The 18,922-nt window shown below is 40.5% G+C and overlaps 3 protein-coding genes across 5 annotated transcripts in view; 2 read left to right on the top strand and 1 right to left on the bottom strand.

Annotated features, from left to right (window-relative positions):
• Positions 1–3,457, bottom strand: part of LOC124284791 — a 20,724-nt gene extending 17,267 nt beyond the window's left edge. Inside the window, 2 exon segments of the mRNA XM_046720902.1 lie at positions 1,468–1,663; positions 3,322–3,457. Of these exon segments, the coding sequence (XP_046576858.1) occupies positions 1,468–1,663; positions 3,322–3,457 (332 nt within the window).
• LOC124284811 lies at positions 3,451–11,868 on the top strand. Of its 2 annotated transcripts, none has more exons than XM_046720931.1 (5): positions 3,451–3,538; positions 4,636–4,793; positions 5,436–5,552; positions 9,708–9,911; positions 10,561–11,868. In XM_046720931.1, the coding sequence occupies exons 4-5, from the start codon at positions 9,730–9,732 to the stop codon at positions 11,861–11,863; spliced, it is 1,485 nt and encodes a 494-aa protein (XP_046576887.1). In that variant the 5' UTR covers positions 3,451–3,538; positions 4,636–4,793; positions 5,436–5,552; positions 9,708–9,729; the 3' UTR covers positions 11,864–11,868. The 2 variants fall into 2 exon arrangements, with proteins under 2 accessions (XP_046576887.1, XP_046576886.1); XM_046720930.1 differs by having other exon boundaries at positions 5,409–5,552.
• On the top strand, positions 11,861–18,922 carry LOC124284812 (coiled-coil domain-containing protein R3HCC1L-like). 2 transcript variants are annotated; one of them, XM_046720933.1, is made up of 8 exons: positions 11,861–12,291; positions 13,510–13,600; positions 13,913–13,994; positions 14,841–14,880; positions 15,279–15,309; positions 16,101–16,196; positions 16,828–16,968; positions 17,316–18,922. In XM_046720933.1, exons 1-8 carry the CDS (start codon positions 11,902–11,904, stop codon positions 17,396–17,398), a joined length of 954 nt encoding a protein of 317 aa, XP_046576889.1. In that variant the 5' UTR covers positions 11,861–11,901; the 3' UTR covers positions 17,399–18,922. The 2 variants fall into 2 exon arrangements, with proteins under 2 accessions (XP_046576889.1, XP_046576888.1); XM_046720932.1 differs by having other exon boundaries at positions 14,841–14,887; positions 15,286–15,309.

Here is an 18,922-nt window from a genome sequence, read left to right as displayed (position 1 = left end):
ATCTGCAACAAACTTGATGTATTCCAAACCAGATGTCTCAGAAGAATACTTTGCATCTTCTGGCCAAGCACCGTCTAAAATGAAGAACTATCGGACACCAGCCCACTGTCCCTCGAGATCCAGAAGAGAAGATGGCGTTGGATCGGTCATGTCTGCAGGATGCACCCAGATTCCATACCAAGGGTTGCTATGCGATGGACACCAACAGGAAAAAGAAACAGAGGATGTCCCAAGGGGGCGCGGTGGGCGAGCTGGCTAAGGCGCCAGGCTAGTGATCCAGCGAGGTTGAGGTGTCAGGATCGAGCCCACCTGTGACCGGGTGTAAAACAACCTTGGAGTCAACTTTGTGTGCAACCCCTAGTGTACAGTACACAACCCTCCGCACTTAAAAGAACCCATGAATCCGTTGGTATATGACCAGATGGTGGCCACATGAATACGTGTAAATACCTAGTTGCGGGTACAGCAACGTGCAGTGAACTTGGACAAAGTACTGTGACTATGTGTCCCAGTCCACCCAGCTGTGAATGGCTAGCTCGTTAGGATGAGAAAACCACAATAACTCGGTGCGCCTAGTGGCTGCAAGAGTTGTATACTCCCCAGGGAGTTGAGATTGATAATACGATGTGACGTTGAGATTGACATCCAATGATCGAGGGGACAAATACCAGCGCCTTGAGCATGCACTAGTTGCCTGGATATGTGCGCTATATAAATATCCTATGATAAAAAGAGACATGGAGAAGATCTGTGGAGGCAGAGATGAAGGACGAAGGGTGGACCTGGGGACAGGGGCAAGCAATGGGCCCAGGATAGACAGCATTGGAAAACTCTAGTAACGGCCTTATGTGCTAAGAGCAACGCGGTAAGTAAGTAAGTAAGTATTAAGTAAGTAAGTAAGTAAGTAAGTATTAAGTAAGTAAGTAAGTAAGTAAGTAAGTAAGTAAGTAAGTAAGTAAGTAAGTAAGTAAGTAAGTAGTAAGTAAGTAAGTAAGTAAGTAAGTAATAAGTAAGTAAGTAAGTAAGTAAGTAAAAGTAAGTAAGTAAGTAAAGTAAGTGAGTGTAAGTAAGTAAGTAAGTAAGTAAGTTTGACTGAATGAGTTTATTTACAGCAATATTCAGCATGGGGGGGACACCAGAAATGGGCTTAACACATTGTGCCCATGTGGGGAATTGAACCCGGGTCTTCGGTGTGACGAGCCAACGCTTTAACCACTAGGCTACCCCACCGCCCCTAAGTAAGTAAGTAAGTAAGTAAGTAAGTAAAATTTAGTAACGGCTAGTAAGTAAGTAAGAAAGTAAGTAACAACAAGAGTTAGTTTTGCCATTCAAATAGACAGTATAACCAAACATTTCTTCTGTCTATATCTAAATTCCTTGTAATACAATAATGTGCTGTTATCAGATTATAACATAATCACTTGAAAGTTAAATATGAAAGGACAAAATTCACAAAGACTTATGAACCTGTGAGATGTGACGAAGATGTATTCAGATGGGAGACTTCTTATTTGGGCATTTATCTGACATCGAAGAGATGAGAGAGATTCAGATTTCTGGGACTCTTTGAGGACAAGGCAGCCTAGTGTTAGATGTGGTTGGATGCTGGTCTCACACACAACAGACACACCAACAATCAGTGGTTCATCAGCCTCCTCTCCAGCTGAAAACATAGGCCAACATACTAGCACAGGCTAACACAAACACTCTGATACAGATACTGGACTTTCTTCAAGCAAATAATTTGTATTTCAACATATTGTGTTAAAGGTTGGTTGGTTGATTTGTTGTTAAATGCCGTACTCAGCAATATTCCAGCTATAAGTGTGTAAATAATAGAGTCTGGACCAGAAAATCCAGTGATCAACAGCATGAGCATCGATCTACGCAATTGGGATATGTGTCATGACATGTGTCAACCGAAGTCAGAGGGCCTGACCACCCGATCCCGTTATTAGGCTCTTATGACAAGCATGGGTTACTAAAGACCAATATTCAAACCCGGATCTTCATGGGTCTTGCAGATCATATTTACCACATACTGAATTATAGATCTTACTTAAGTATAGTCAGTTGCCAACATTTTGTAGTCATGATTACATTAGGGATAACAAAGGGGGATAACAAGGAAATTCCTTTGGATTATTTGTTTTAAAACAATGTATAATTTTGACATTTCTGTTTCAAACACATGTCATCAATGTAAAAACCTCAATTAGATTTAATAGTACATCCTTCAATTTTTTAGATTTGATGTCTCTGTCAGTCACCACTCTCATGATATTTAGCCAGTCTTATGTACATATGAGGAGCCATTAAATAAACTCTTCATCTGAATGAATGACTGTGGTGTATGATCTGTTTGACTGACATTTCAAAAGTTGATGAATAATAAGAAAGGTATTATACTTTATGGATGAAAACTTCTTTATTATATTTTTGGATATAAGAATCTGTACTGATGTTTGAGCTGCAGACGAAAGCAGTTAGCATTAGTGGTTTGTATCTATTGGGAAAATGTTTTCAGCTACTACCTGCCGAACAGTTATCGCCAATAAATCAGTTCCGGTCAATTACAATTCCGGTATTTATTCTCATGGTATTTGACAACAATAAAGGACTGCAAAAGAAAATTCTTAATGGTAAGTAAAATAAGAGAAAAATCAAAGATAAAGCTATGAACCATATATTTTTTTTTAACTTAGTCGGGAGAATGTCACGCGATGTATATAATAGCAATTTCAAGTTCACAAAAGTCATTAATTGTTTCACTCACTATCAATCTACTGTTAAAAAAACCACTCAACTAGTCACACAATCAATTATTCTAGGTTACTTTATGATATGAATATATTATATTTCACGAATGACATAAGACATGCTAAACTGGATATAACTTTTACAGTTAGCTGTGAGAAAACATCGATTTGTACTGCCATGATTCCCTTCCGCCGCGTTATATAAATACACAATCGGCGGCAGTGAACGGTCTGGACACATCGGTGAATAGCTACTTGAGTATCAAAATTAATTCTGCTTCATTAATTTAACGATTGGCGGAATAATTTTGTACCGCTAAAATACGGCGATAACTGTTCGGCAGCCAGTAGAGTCTTGCACAACATGTTCTGTCAACAACCACGTTGCCAAATTTGACACTGACAGGAGCCAGTATCTACCATGCCGCATAGAGACCTACTGAAAAGACAAGAATGATTTGTTTATCGCTACTATGAAACGAATCAAAAATTTTTAATGACACTGCATGATGATCAGAACAAACGTTTGCTGGTAAATAACAGAGCTATTCAACTTTCCCACCTTCCGCCATTTTGTGCAAGTCACATGACTTCAGCTTTCCAATTACTGTTCTTCTCCAGTTTTCTCCCTTCCGTGCCGAAAGATGGGTGAATGAAAGAGTAATTTGAGTTGTAAAAGCACAGGTTACTGAACACATTAATCGATGACGTTCAACACAACACTTACCCGGACAGGGGTAGAGATTTTCGTGTGAGGTGAAATATTGTTGGATAAAAAGGTAGATAGTTTGGTGAATCCACGTCAATGTAATTTGTAATTTCTTAACGTTTACCGCTATTCTCGTGTCCATGTTGTTATCTACAACGGAGCTCACATTGTCCAGTGTTGGTCATCCAAACACACTTACCCAGGAAGCGTTCGCCAAAAAAGATATGCCCTGTCAGTGTCAGTGTCATTGGACTTTTCAAGTCTTATGCTTTCCCAGAAGTGTCTAAAGTATGATTGCAAGTATCTGTTTATCAATTTAAAGTCTGTCAAAAGTTGAATCTCATGTTAAATAAGGTTACTTTCACAAGGAAGTCTACTCGAGACCCCAGCGTTCACTCAGTGGATTCCATGGATCATTTGTTTATGATTTCTATTTTCATTACCAGGTGTTTAACAGTTGGACAGACAGAGATCTATTTAATAACATGTGAGAGCTTCTGTCCTTAGTCAGTAACTTAGTGTTACACATCCTTAGGTTTTTTTTGTCCTGCTCAAACACATAGCCCAGATCTGCAACAAATGTCTGCTTAGATTCCTGAACTGGAATTTAAGATTGCCCACTTCATAGAACCTATCATTTCTAGTGTTATGGGAGTGGAGATATGACAGAGGTGACCTACATTTCATTCAAAACAGGAACAATAAATGGCTGTGAATACTTAATTTCAATATAATGTATTGAATGCTCTGTTAACCTTTAAAGTTATCAACTGTTTTAAAAAAATCCATTTTAAACAAATAATTATTGAACTGTTTGAGAGAGGCATAATTATTTCTTTTCAGACTCTACCCACAACATCTACATTGTTTGTAATCATAGGCATCCATGGTTAGCACTTGTATATTGGCAACCCCAAAATGGAACTGGATTTTCGATATGGCATAGTTCCCATTACCCAATAATCAGAGGTATTGTATTTGTAGCATTGCAAGTTTAGATTATAAAACCTTTCAGTACAGCTTCTTCCTCATCATATTTTTTTATCTGCAAGGTCACAACATTAATAATATTGCTGTCATATATGGGGCAGGCTTTTAATTCAAATTTGGGAATTTGTACAGACTAATGCTAGAATTTATGTTATAACAGGGATTCCTTTCTTACAGGATTAAGATGGAAATGCAGTGGTTCTCAGCTAAAAGGTCAAATATTTAGAGCTGGCGGCCTACTTAGATAATCACTACCTGAACACAGACGACTCAAAGTTTGTTACATTTGTCACAACCGATATCACAGACTTCTTGGAACGAGCACAACCTGACAGGTAATTGGGCTTGTATTATGTATGATAAACATAGACTGTGACATGAAACAACCATTTATTCTTTGGTGTTCATTGTACACTCTCTTGGTTCAGAATTCAGCTATAAAACACTTTAAACACTGACATTGTCTGAGGATCAGAATGTTCAGATGTCTTCTGGCAGAGGCACATGATTCACTACAATAACTACCAAAGGTGAGAATTGGAAAATGAATATTTAGCATGGATCATTGATAAAAGAGAAAAAGAGGCAATTTATCTACTAACACTTTAGAACAACCATGTTGAGTAGTAGGATATGTTACTCTGGGACCTAGGGTGAAAATTCTAGTGTCCCCTGCCGTGATGTTGCTGGAATATTGCTAAAAGTGGCATAAAACCAGACTCATTCAGTCAGCCTAGAGTGAAAAAAGGGTTCCCAGCATGGATATTTAGTTACAGTTGGTTCCCAGCAATTAGTGCTGGTCATTAGAGGCCACTCACCTACTGGTTCACACTTGAAGGATTAATGATAATGTTTCACTCTGGAGTTATCAGAATTTTGCTTAATACTCAACAATTAACATGTCTCTGGTGATGGGATGTTTGACGTTTTGTGATGTCTGCTGTTGATAGAGTCCTGATCTTCCCTCCCGTCAACAGCTATCATCGGCTACTTATCCACAAGACTGTTGAGGAATATAGTGGACTTGCAAGTTTCTCAGTTGGGGAGGCCCTCAATCGTCGCACTGTTGTCTGTCTCACTGTATCACTTCTCAGGTAGGTTGAGAGCTGGTGTACACAGATTCTACTACGTCATTGCCACTGTCTGCTATGACAGTCAGACTTCATTGTGTCAAACTTATTGGAATCTGGAAACAACTTCGTGTTATCCAGGGTTTGAGACATTCAACAAAGTGACTTTTCGAAAGCCAAACATCATGTTATGAGAGAATACTACCCAGCTGGAATTATTACACTAAATTTCAATGTGTTGCTGTAAGCTGCAGGTCATGAAGGGGGTGGCAGGTAATCAGCTTGCACCTTTGATGTAGGGTGTGCCTGATGATGGGGCCTACTTGTCTATTGGCATGTTGTTAGGAAGCATCCTGCCTTTGAGTGCTTCAATCGTAGTGAGGTCAGCTGTGAAATGAGCTAAAAGTTGAAACTTCAGTTTTTTGTTTTCAACTGTTCAGGTCTTCAGATGAATGCTATGCTTCATTTTTGTAAACTTAAAACTCCCAAATGAGTTTGATAGATCAAGATATTTGACACATCCAGTTTTGACATCTCAGTTGGAGTGAGGATAAATATAGAAGAAATTTGTAGGGAGCAGAAGGTGAGTTTTGGGCAGTCAGGAATTTGACACAGTGATATTTGACACAGTGATGTTTGACTGTATTTATGAATGTCCTTATTCCTAATTCTTGAAAATAAATACCAGTTGTTAGTGTGAGGGAGTGTGGCTTATAGCACTTTATACAATATTTCAGTCATATGATGCTCAAAGCGCATTCCATCTTGCCACAGTTTTGTCTGCAGGTGGACATGGTTTGGAGTGTACCTATATTTACCCCTGTTATTATCATATACAGGGTATTCATGTTTAGGCCATCCATATTTTTGTCTGTGTTTCTCATCTCCCGACCGACCCAAACTTTCCTTCCGATGGAACATAAAACATTTTTTTTATTTTACAAAATGACGCCGACAGCAATAATTTCAGCCTGATCAAATGAAAAATGTGTCTTAAAAGTCAACTTAGAAAGTCAACAATAATATTTTGAAATGTCTCTCAAGCATCTAAATGGGCGATCATTTTGAATTTATCTTCCCTTCACTAATCCACTTGGAGTGCTGATCCGGACAGTCCAACCTTAAACTGACAGTGCATGTCTTATGCGCGATGGGAGCTGTTCTGATTACTAAACACTTAGAGACAGTTAACCAGTACAGCCTTCACCATCACCGTTAACGTTCACGCTGGTGCATATGGACAGTATATCTTTCCCCTTGACCGATGATATATCAACTGTGATATCCTGAAATATTTGTTATGTGATTCCATGATACACCGGGCATAGTCATGATTGCTTATATTGCATTAATGAATCGCAAAATGGCCATTCGAAGCGAGTCGGTGGAATCAGCTGATCATTTTCAGGTCATATTTTGTCATTTTGTTGACGTTTTACAATCAGTAATTCAAATCTGGCACTAGATGTCTGAATATCACCTTTTAAGTCTCCAGTTTATTTTTGCATTTGTACTCAAATCTATATCGTATTACGCCGATTAGGCTACATTCATGTAATTCAGTACGGTCGGGAACTGATATTGTGCGCGAAATGTGAAAACATTGTTATGCAACGTGTGAATTTCGTCGTGATTTTTATCTGATATTTTAATATGATGGTGCGTGTGTACTTTAAAGGTCACATGCAACCAAAAAATCAAACATAATTAAAACACAATTATCACTTCTTCATGACATATAATATGCATTGCTGATTATGAAAAAACAAATAAACAAAATTATAAGCGTATAATCGCAAATCAAAAGTGCAATATTTTGTACTTGGGTTTACCTCCCTCGAAACGAAGCAGCCGGGATACCGAACCCAGTCAGAGCGGGTGGGTGTGCACTCAAGTGTAACGGCTGGTTCATTAGCAGATGCCGCCTTCACGGTGTGTGTATATATAGAAAGTTGGGTTTTGTAAATACATGCTCATTTTGTGTGTATAACATTTTGCAATCAACAGACATCATAACATGTCATGTGTTCAAGTATCACACCTGCCTGTCTGTGTAATTACATAATGTGACAGAGACCGAACTCGGGCCATAAATCAATGCGTTTTGTTTATGGTGTAAAACCTGATTGGTGTTAAGTTCAAATTGCATGTGGTCAGTGATCGCAGTTGTGTATTGAATATTGTCATTAGCAGTCAGGCAGGCAGACACACAGGTGTCAATAAAACAAGACATTGAGTTTTGTCTGTGACAGCGACATATCTATATCACAGTTAGAAATTGTGTCAACTCTAAATAATGACATTGCTTTTAAGTATCGAACTGAGAAAGTGACTCGTAAGAAGAACGTGTGGTGAAATAGACAAATGAAATTATATAAACAGTTTATTTACTGTCATAACATACAAAAGCTCAGCTACTCGTGAGATATCAACAAAACATTATGAAAATAGCTCACACCAAAGCCTTCACCGAAAGTATTCACCAGACAGCTCGCTTCCAAGTTCTGCTGAACCTATTTCACTCAAGCAAGACGCGTGCTATGAGCGCAGCCCAGCTGTTGAAACCCATATTCCCCTGAAAAGTCTGGGGAAATTTAGTGAAACGCTTGAACTCGATTTCGCCGTTTTTTTTTTTTCATTGCGTTGCATGTGACCTTTAATATTACATTACACATGCATGACTTTATTTAGTCATTGTACATAAGTATTATCTGTTAATTTGTAAAAATAAATAAATAATGCATACACATATCTACATGGAATTTATGTCATCAAAAACATATTTGATTTATACACATTTTCTATGTTAATTCCTGACAAACAGACATAACACTAAAGTTTCTTCAGAAGCGTTGAATGAAAATCAGAATATAAAGCTATAGCTAGATAGTATATGGTCTGTCATGTGAAATAGTTTGTCAACATAATGTTACTAAAACAAGAAGATACATATGTCATTCTATACACATATAATTCTATCATACACATCCTCTTGGGTGGTCAGCATGATCTGTTGTTTGTTGAGACAAATCTCTGTAAATGAGTCCTTATGTTTAGAGGTTGAATGATGTTAAACTTTTGTAAGAAATGGATCAATGAATTAACATAGAAAATGACTCACAGCACTGACTGATGGGCACATTTTATAAGGGCTAAATCTTTTATTTCAAACTATGATGACTGGTACTTATGCTGCAACCGACTAATTGGATAATAGGTGTATGGTACATTAAGTACGCGTCAGAAACATAGTTTCAGAATTTAAAAATAAAATGAAATGTGTGAAGAACTGCTGATCAAAACGTATTATTCATATTTAATATTAAAGGTTACATTCTACACAGAATTTCTTCAATTGTCAGGGATGTGTAATAATCACAAATTTGCGATATTGGTCTTCCAGGGGATACAGGTCCGTTGGTTGGAGGTGTATCTCCGATTCTCTTCACATTGAGGTCGGTGGTAGTATGAGAACTATTGTTAAATTTGAATGTGGCAATAGTTGAAGCATTGCCGTTGGAAATAACATAAGGGCTGATATATAAAGTATAATGCTATGAAATCTGAGACTTACACTGTCTTGAGTTCTGTCGTAGGAAATGCCATGAATATACCGATTTTTCCTTTTTTTTTCCTGTTATCTTCTATCGTGTCAATTCGTATTGCGCTTGGAAATTAAACAAACTGTGGACATGCAACCAGTGAGTTACCAGTGGACGACAGCCTTTGACCGGTGGCCAAAAAACCTACAAAAAGTGATTAATCTCTCCAAAAATAAAGAAAGTACCAGTTTTGAAGAACTGACTTTGTTGTATTCTGATCCAATGTGACATTTAAAGAGGCTCTATAAAAAGTTTGTAGCATACCGGGTAATTATTCCATATAGTTTCCTAATGTTTAATGATATATGAACTGTCTAAAATTGAGAAAAAAGGATTCTCACAATAAGAAAAGCCTCTTTTTATGGTCTGGGTACTGTAGGAGGGTCATTTTCTGTCACCAGCTTGAAAAGAAAATGGCAAACTGCTTACTTTTTTTTTTTTTTCTTGCTTTTTTTTTTTCCTGCCCGCCCGCCCCTCATCAGCACCAGTTTGGAGATGAGATACATAAAAAAAATGTGGATGGCCTTAGACTATGGATGCTAATTGCTTGTAAACATCAGTTGTATACATGTTACAGAGGTGAGTTGGGTCAAGAGTTGATGTCCCGACCTCCTGAGCCACTTGCCAGGAGGGGGCGGGGCAGGGGGCGTGGTGCAACTAGGGGCAGCCCCTCCCCTAGTGGGCTAACTACACGGGAGAGTGCACCAGGGCAGGGGGTGGAGGCTGTGTCACGGGAAGCTAGGGCATCAGCTGTCAAAGAGAGACACTCTCTTGGAGCAAGGTTGGTAATATTAAGGCTTAATTTGTATAATACAGTATATGGCATGTGACCTGGGTATTAGATCTCCATTCTGTTATGATATGCTCCCAGGACATGTATTAATGGAATTTCCTCCCCTGTCTTAGTAATTTTCAAAGATTAAACTAATTTCCAGCCAACATTTTGTCTTTTCATTTGGAGAATTGTATCAAGGACTTCAGGCTGAATGTAGATCTGGCTGAACTCATGTCAGAAGTGTCATGTTAGTTTATTGTTTATTTCATGCACAAGAGTGACATATATTCTGTTATAGAAGAAATGTAACAAGTTACATTATTTCAAAACAATATGCAACCATTGGCCCAGGGACTTAATATACACCAGTTAATCGAGGAAGGAAATAATAGACACTAGGTCACTTGGTGCAGTTTTATTTCCACTGTTAGTGTACCAGTTCATTATGAAATGTTGAATATTGGATGTTGTAAATATTTCAAGGATCTGATGCAGAGTAACTCTGCTTGCCTCATGAATAACCAGTGTTACTACTTCTGAGGGTATTTCAGTATTTCTTATGTACATTAGAGATGACTGAGTAGCCTTGAATCAATGACATTTTAGTTGTGCTTCATTGTACAGATTGTCAGTTCAATGATGCAATATCTTCCAGAGAGAAAAAGAAACCTGGAGCTCAGATTTATGTCCCACGTGCCCGCCGTGTACACCAGGAACAGGTTAGCAGAGTGACTCAGTCTGACAGTCTACAGCATAGTGATGCTCACTCACTCACTCAGCAACATCAGGTTGATGATAGGCTGCATGGTGAGCCATGTGACCCTGGGTACAGGGGTCAAGGTGATAAGGCACCTATCGGTCATGGAGATGCACCTATTAAGTGTCAAAGTGAAAGGACCCCTAGAGGTCAAATGGACACAAGTCAAAAAGGTTTGAGGAAAGATCCAGCAGAGTCTCCAAGGGAAGAGAGACGTGCCAAGGTGGGTCGTAAGCCACGCCCAGAAATACAAAGATATGTTCCTCGTGCAAGGAGACAGCCACAGTCTGATACCCCCAGTGAACAACCAGCTACTCCAGAGACATGGGATGAAAGGGTGGAGTGCAACACCGAGAACACGCCAACTCCAGAGAAACTCACTGAATCTCCAAAAGGATCTTCTGTCAAAAAGCTGAAATGTGATTCTGGGCCTGATGGTTCAGGAAAGGTTTCAGAGTCTGGAGAGAGGAGAGATGGTATCAATTCAAGCCATCTTGAAACACAAGAATCTGTTAACAAAAGCAGTGTGTCAAATCATTCTAGTGCAAATGGTCTTTGTGTTCAAAGGGCAGTTGCAGAACCTTCCTCTGAACATGGGCTTCTTCCAGACTTAGTTCAGGGGACTCATACAGAGACAAGTGAAGAATGTTCTCAAGGATTAGCCACACAGGTGGCTGACAGTGCACATTCTGTAAGTGACTATATCGGCGATGGCAATTCCATACATGGGTCATGCATCAATGATGTATGTGCCTCATCTCATGGCTCTGAAAATGTTTCCCTCTCAGAATCTGATGGTACAACAGTTGAGAGCTCTGTTAGCGTCAGACATGGATGTGAAAGCAGGAGACAAGTTAACACAGAATGTACTGAAAGTCAGGAGGATGGTCATGTTGATAACATTCCAGCACCACCCATGTCTCAGACAACAGTCCAGTCCAATACGGCTCCCACTTGTATGGATGACACGTCCGCGGTGGATGTCGTGTCTGATATTCCAGTTGCTTCTGATGATTCCACCAGCCAGGCCAGTGTTGAGCCTGATGTCTGTGTGCTGGTTCAAGACAGTAACCCATCAGCAGACTCTGAAACTTTCAGTCAGAACCAGAACAGTAGCAACCCAGATGTCACAAGTGTAGGGGCAATGGAGGATCAGATCTCAGATCAGGATGACGGATGCGTTCCCGAGAAACCGAAATGACAAAAGGTAAAAGTCTCTCAGAAGACTGTGACATCCAGATGGAGGTCGACAGTGGGGACCAACAAGTGAATGGTGTTGCGTCTGAGGTCAATGAGAGCCATCAGGATGGCCCCAACACTGCAGCAGATCTGGAAGAATCTGAAACATCTCATGATCATGCTGAAGTTGAAATCCCTGAATGTCTGCAGGATTCTCAGGAGATAAAACAGCAGCTGAAAGAACAAGCTTTGGCTGCATTGGATTCGGAGATACGGAGACAAAGCGAAGATGCTGAATCCCTTGCAGTGGAGAGGCAGTTGAAGGCTGAAGCTATTGCTGCAGAGAACTTTACTGACCCACCCAGCCCCAGTCAGGATGAGGATGAGGACTCATGGGACAAGATGTTCGACGACAATGGTGACTGTCTTGACCCGTCAGCAATGGAGGAGGTAGGCATGCTTAAATGTGTTTTGGAGTTGATTTGGATATACTGATGTAATAGAAACTAAATACTTATTGACTGTTTACGGGGGTTTACTGGGCAAGATTTTATTATTCATATGATTTTGTGAATATGCTGGAAATGTTGTCTGTGTTGTTCATGGCTTCAACTGACTCATCTTTTATGTAGAGACAAATATTGGTATAACAATTGAGATGTATGAAAGTTATCCTACAGCTGAATGTAGGCCAGATCTGAGTTTCTGAGTGCTGGTGATGTCTACAGCTGGATGTTGGGCAGATCTGATTGTCTGAGTGCTGGTGATGTCTACAGCTGGATGTAGGACAGATCTGATTGTCTGAGTGCTGGTGATGTCTACAGCTGAATGTAGGACAGATCTGAGTGTCTGAGTGCTGGTGATGTCTACAGCTGGATGTAGGGCAGATCTGAGTGTGTGAATGATGTGATGCCTACAGCTGGTTGTAGGACAGATCTGAGTGTGTGAATGATGTGATGTCTACAGCTGGATGTAGGACAGATCCTGAATGACTACAGCTGTGTGAATCTGCTGGTGATGTCTACAGCTGGATGTAGGACAGATCTGAGTGTGTGAATGATGTGATGCCTACAGCTGGATGTAGGACAGATCTGAGTGTGTGAATGATGTGATGCCTACAGCTGGATGTAGGACAGATCTGAGTGTGTGAATGATGTGATGCCTACAGCTGGATGTAGGACAGGTCTGATGTGTGTGAATGATGTGATGCCTACAGCTGGATGTAGGACAGATCTGAGTGTGTGAATGATGTGATGCCTACAGCTGGATGTAGGACAGATCTGAGTGTGTGTGTGTGAATGATGTGATGCCTACAGCTGGATGTAGGACAGATCTGAGTGTGTGAATGATGTGATGCCTACAGCTGGATGTAGGACAGATCTGAGTGTGTGAATGATGTGATAGCTGGCCTAGGACACAGCTGGATGTGTGGAGCTGGATGTGACAGTATGTGAATGATGTGATGCCTACAGCTGGATGTAGGACAGATCTGAGTGTGTGAATGATGTGATGCCTACAGCTGGATGTAGGACAGATCTGAGTATGTGAATGATGTGATGCCTACAGCTGGTTGTAGGACAGATCTGAGTGTGTGAATGATGTGATGCCTACAGCTGGATGTAGGACATATGGTGATGTTTGAAGCTGTATGTTTGCTTTTTATTTCAGCTGACGGCCCATGTAGGAAATGTGAAGATCGACAAGCCAAAGATAAACTATCTTGACTTCAAGCCCAAGGATCCTGACATGGATATGAACAGTCAGTACCAAGATCAATACTTCCATGCTTACTGTTCTTACAAAACCTTGCCTATTATATCATAAAATTTCATGTGATGGTATATATTTGTTAACCAAAACACTTCTGATTATTGTCTTAATGTCAAACCCTGTGCCAACACTAGGTTTATTTTGAAAATAAGTGCACTCTAGAAGTTATAGGGCTTCAGTCTAACTATAACAAGCTTCAAAGGAAAAAGACAGAGAAACAGGTGTAGTGCTGACTATGGGTAACTTAGGATGCCCGCATTTTAGTTGATCTGGTTGAACGTGGCATTGTATTGTGTTCCAGTGTATGGCCATGTGATTGAGATCTACGATTTCCCAGGCGAGTTCCTGACTCGGGATCTCATTGCTGCCTTTAAGGATTACATGTGAGTGCATGCTATAGAGATTATTCAGCTGACACGATGTTCAGGCCTTCCTCAGTAGGGGGCATCTGTGGATTCAATGTTTGGGTACAAGGAGAAACAATAATATCAACTTGTGAATATTTCCGGTTGCTAGGAAACAGTATTTCTGTTGCAGGAGAATATGACTTTATTTCAAATGTCACTTTCCAGCACAGGATTTATGTGAATAGCAACAATATTTCGATGGTTGTTTGTAAAACAAATTCAGATCTTGATATTTATTGGGGTAATTACTGATATATTGTAAAAAGTATAAAAATCAGTGGTAAGTTATTAGAACCTTATATCAAATGTTAAGTATTTGATTATGTGAAACTTAGAATGTAATGTAGGGTTCTGTATTTAATCTCATTGTCCGTATTTCAACAGGTGTTTAAATAAATCTTTCTCTGTAGAAGCCTGTGAAATATTGATGATTGTAAAGCCTTTGAATCTTAATATACTGAGAGAAACTAATAAGGGAACATAGGAAAATTTTAATATTTTCCAGTTTTCATCACCAGCTTTGAATAGCGCTGTGGGAGGAAATCTGAAAATAAATAAAGGAACACTACCATGAAATGGTGTTCCCTTTTTAGTTTCCCTCAGTATATTTCCATGGATGAACATAGTTTGGCAAGTCACAAGAAATAGGATAGTAACATATATTTCCCAAAGTTGAAGATTAATAGCACATATCCATAAGGAATTCAAGAATTTCTGTAATTGTAACTGTTTGATGTTAGAATAAGTTTATTGCAGTGAGTGAATTCTTCCAAGCAGAGCTATGAATTTGAGATATGTGATTCTGTGTTGACTCCTGTGTAGGTCTCGAGGCTTTGACATCAAATGGGTTGATGATACTCATGCCCTTGGTGTGTTCGTGGGTCCTGTAGCCAGCCCCTTGGGGTGTTAAGGCCCCATGCAGGTAAGCTTGCTGTGTAGTCTGGGTCCTTGGGGTGTTAAGCCAGCCCCATCGCAGGTAAGCTTGCTGTGTCGGGGTCCTTGGGGTGGGCCCCATCGCAGGTAAGCTTGCTGTGTAGTCTGGGTCCTTGGGGTGCCAGCCAGCCCCATCGCAGGTAAGCAGGTAAGAGGCCCTTAAGGGTGTTTGCTGTGCAGGTAAGCTTCTGTGGGTCCTTGGGGTGTTCGCCAGCCAGCCCCATCTGTGCCCTGGGTAAGCTTGCTGTGTAGTGCTGTGGGTCCTTGGGGTGTTCGCCAGCCCCATAAGCTTGCTGTGTAGTCGGGTCCTTGGGGTGTTAAGTCTGGGCCCTTGGGGTGTTCGCCAGCCCCATCGCAGGTAAGCTTGCTGTGTAGTCTGGGTCCTTGGGGTGTTCGCCAGCCCCATCGCAGGTAAAGTGGGGTCCTTTGCCAGCCCCATCGCAGGTAAGCTTGCTGTGTAGTCTGGGCCCTTGGGGTGTTCGCCAGCCCCATCGCCTTGGGGTGTTCGCCAGAGAGGTAAGCTTGCTGTGTAGTCTGGGCCCTTGGGGTGTTCGCCAGCCCCATCGCAGGTAAGCTTGCTGTGTAGTCTGGGTCCTTGGGGTGTTCGCCAGCCCCATCGCAGGTAAGCTTGCTGTGTAGTCTGGGTCCTTGGGGTGTTCGCCAGCCCCATCGCAGGTAAGCTTGCTGTGTAGTCTGGGTCCTCAGTGCCGGGTTATGTCGTCACACATAGAACTGTATTGTTTTCTTCAAATGAAAAGGTTATCAATTTGAACATTACTTAGGGCACTGATCGTTTATTATAGAGAGGAGGCTTGGGGAAAAAATGTGATGTCAAATATATGTGTGTGTGAGAGAAAGAGCAAAATATGATACAGTCCTAAGACAAGTATATATATACAGTATATGTACACACACACACACACACACACACTAATCTGGTTTCTCACTCACTCATGCAAACGCACATGCAAGTGAGTAACACACAAAAAACAACGCACAAACCTCTACCACATATATACATGCAAACACTCGCCCATACAGGCATCAATGTCATTAATGCTTACTGAGTGTAAAGTAATGCCTGTTCTGAAACGAATATACTTAAAACCATTCATCCAACACATTTTTCTTGAACTGATGTCTGTTCAGCTCAAGATGCCCTGAGTAGCAGACATCAAATGCTGAAGGTGCGGAGCTTGTCAGAGGCATCTCGCCAGTCTAAGGTCAAGGCCAAGAAGAATTGCGGTATGACTTGACATCTCTTCTTGTCGTTGTAGGAATAAGGAAATATAATGAAACCATGAATGACAAACCTCTCACATGTAACAGAGTTTATACATGACCTGTCATAGCCTGAAAACACATCTTGTAATACCTCCAGTGTTATCTGAAAGAAAGATTGGGTCTGCAAGGTCACAAAGTCAGGCTGACTGTATGTCATTTTTTACCTAGTTGATAATTTAAACATCCAGTCAGATATTTATCTTGTGGACAATCAGAATGCTAAACATTTAACATTCTGTATGGCAGCCATTTGTTTGACATAGTAAAGTTGATGTCCATGTGATATCCCCTTCTCTCTCATGTCGCATTCTGTGAGGACTCTGTGTAAGAATATAGGTTCCCAACAACTGATCTGCAGCTTAGAGGCAACTAAATAGATCTGACGTGCCAAGTGCTGCTCATGCAATCAGAAACAGATGATGGCTCTACATTCAGAAAATGTTACACAAATAAACATACCTTGAAGCCTTTTACTGAAGTTGAAACACAAAGTGCTTGCCTTCTTGACAAAGACAGCTAATGAAAGCAGCCTTAAATCCACCTCACTCACTTTGACTGGATGTTAGATGTTATGGTTGATGTGTCTACACAGAGTTCCTGCAGCCCTACAAGGCCCGTCCTCAGACGTCTGCATCTGCTGCTCGTCGTCTGGTGTCTGGAGCCCTGGGTTTGCAGTCCCAGATCCCCAGAGAGAAACGGGAACAAGAGCGAAAACAACTGAAGGAGGCCAAGGGTAGGTCAAGGTCACTGTCAGATTCAACATGGACTGTGTTGGGTGGGATCAAAGTTTTACCAATTACAATTTGAAACTATAAAACACATTTGTCAGGAAATTGAATAAGTATTGTGCAAAGTATGCTGATGTGCACCATGTTGGCTTTGAATTTGTACTCAGTTTTGAAAACATCACAAAGCTTAGGATTGGGTCATCAGGCTGCGTTACTTGCCAGAAGTGGAACATCAAACCCTGATAATGCCTTGAAAGGTTAACCTGGACCAGACTTGACATGACACCACCATGACAGAAAGTTGCTGACATTGACTGAGATTCATTCAACTTAAACTGATTTTTATTTACAGAGAAACGTCGCAAGGAGCGACGACTAAAGCAGGACATGTGGGATGGGTCCGTTGGTGGGTGTGCCATGGATAAAGAAGGCTGACCACTTAGGCCAAGTGTGTTGTCTACCTCAGCTTGATCACTTGACCAGTGCCTAACATCAGACAGTGCTGTAAGACCTAACCACCTCGCTGTGTGTGACCAGCATCACTTGATAAGTGCTGTGTTTCCTCGTCCATGTGCTTGGTGACATGATCACATGTTCAGTGCTATCATGAAACAGTGCTGTGTGGCTTCATCCATCTGCTTGTCATGTGATAGCCAGCATGGCCAGCTGTGTGTGATGTAAGGAGTGACCGGCCAGCTAGATGTCGTCATGGACAGAATAAAGGAGTGTGCAATGATGGATATGATCCTAGGTATACAGCTTAATGTATTGGGACCTAGAGCCTGCAAAGCCGACAGTGTTGTCAAGGTTCAAGGTCAGTGTCAGGTACTTTGGTCATCCGTCAAACTCAGTTCTTGCTTTAACTTGAAAGTTAAAATACACGACTCGGTCTTTGCTAGACAGAACTATTTGTGAATTTATAGAAGAAAAAAAGCAGTCTGGCTGGACATCTTTCAGCTAGTATTTGAACTGGTATGATCGTAGGTTGTCATGTTAAAATCTCACTGAACTTGGACTAGTGAATCACTCCCTGAAATATACTTCTAAAAAAGTTAAGGATAGCATGAATCCTTTATATAACAATAGTAAAGCTGTCATGTCCTGACAGATTAGCCAGGGTAATGTGAAGAACTTGTGTGATCCTTTATGTTTTTTGTAGGACTATATGAAATATCTGTTTATGAAAAGTTGATCAGTATACTTTTTGTGCTGTGGTTTTCCCACCATCGTCCATGCTTCACAGTTTATGTACACAGCGTTCCTCAATCATTCATGAATTACACAGTGACTTAGTTGTTTAATGTGACAGGTCCTTCAGTCACCTGATGAAATGGCTAAAATTGACTTCAGTAAAATTGCACAGAAGAGGCAAAATGGGAGCAAACTGCAGCTCCATTTGTGTATGAATTGACATATGCATGGACAAATACTGGTGTCATGTTAGGAAAATTCTACTTGGGTTGTTTGTGATCTCAGAGAAGTGAAATAAGCCTCCAGAAAGACCTTTAAAGTTGCTGAACGTCTGAAGAAAAGCTATGTGACTTCAACACAAGTGTGCTTGCTTTGCTCTGCCTTGAGTGTCCACCATGAATTGTTAGGACCAGTACTGTAGTTATCAGTTTTGTACTTTTACCCGTTAATTTGTCTTTATACATTCTTGATGATAAAGACTACAATTGACTTATTTTATGAACATAAAAGGACATATTTTTGTCAGGTTGTCATTTTATGCAAGATGAAATTCTTTACTCACTCTTGAAAAATTAGTTTACTTGTACATAAATTAGTTGATGTGAGGAAATTGTTTTAAATATTTTGCCAAGTGTGATATGTACAAAGTGTTGAAGCTACCCCAGCTACTACCCAAATACCTCAACCTGTCGCCATCCAGGACTGATCAACTGCCATGTACGTCAGAGTTGGCTATTTTCAAGAGAAATAAAATATTTCCACCAACAA

The sequence above is a fragment of the Haliotis rubra genome, unplaced genomic scaffold (genome assembly GCF_003918875.1).
Source record: "Haliotis rubra isolate DU_JTF1 unplaced genomic scaffold, ASM391887v1 Scf345, whole genome shotgun sequence".
In the NCBI taxonomy this organism is placed as follows: Eukaryota; Metazoa; Mollusca; class Gastropoda; order Lepetellida; family Haliotidae; genus Haliotis; species Haliotis rubra.
Note: the sequence above shows the minus strand (reverse complement) of the source record. Positions and strands in the feature narration are given on the sequence as shown.

What these genes read in the sequence shown, in the direction of transcription:
- LOC124284811 (XM_046720931.1), top strand. Translation starts at nt 9,730, where the DNA reads ATGTCCCGACCTCCTGAGCCACTTGCCAGGAGGGGGCGGGGCAGGGGG. An exon ending in AGACACTCTCTTGGAGCAAG is followed by an intron (nt 9,912 to 10,560) that starts GTTGGTAATATT and finishes AATATCTTCCAG; the next exon opens with AGAGAAAAAGAAACCTGGAG.
- LOC124284812 (XM_046720933.1), top strand. Translation starts at nt 11,902, where the DNA reads ATGGAGGTCGACAGTGGGGACCAACAAGTGAATGGTGTTGCGTCTGAG. An exon ending in GTTCGCCAGCCCCATCGCAG is followed by an intron (nt 15,310 to 16,100) that starts GTAAGCTTGCTG and finishes ATGTCTGTTCAG; the next exon opens with CTCAAGATGCCCTGAGTAGC. An exon ending in CAAGGCCAAGAAGAATTGCG is followed by an intron (nt 16,197 to 16,827) that starts GTATGACTTGAC and finishes GTGTCTACACAG; the next exon opens with AGTTCCTGCAGCCCTACAAG.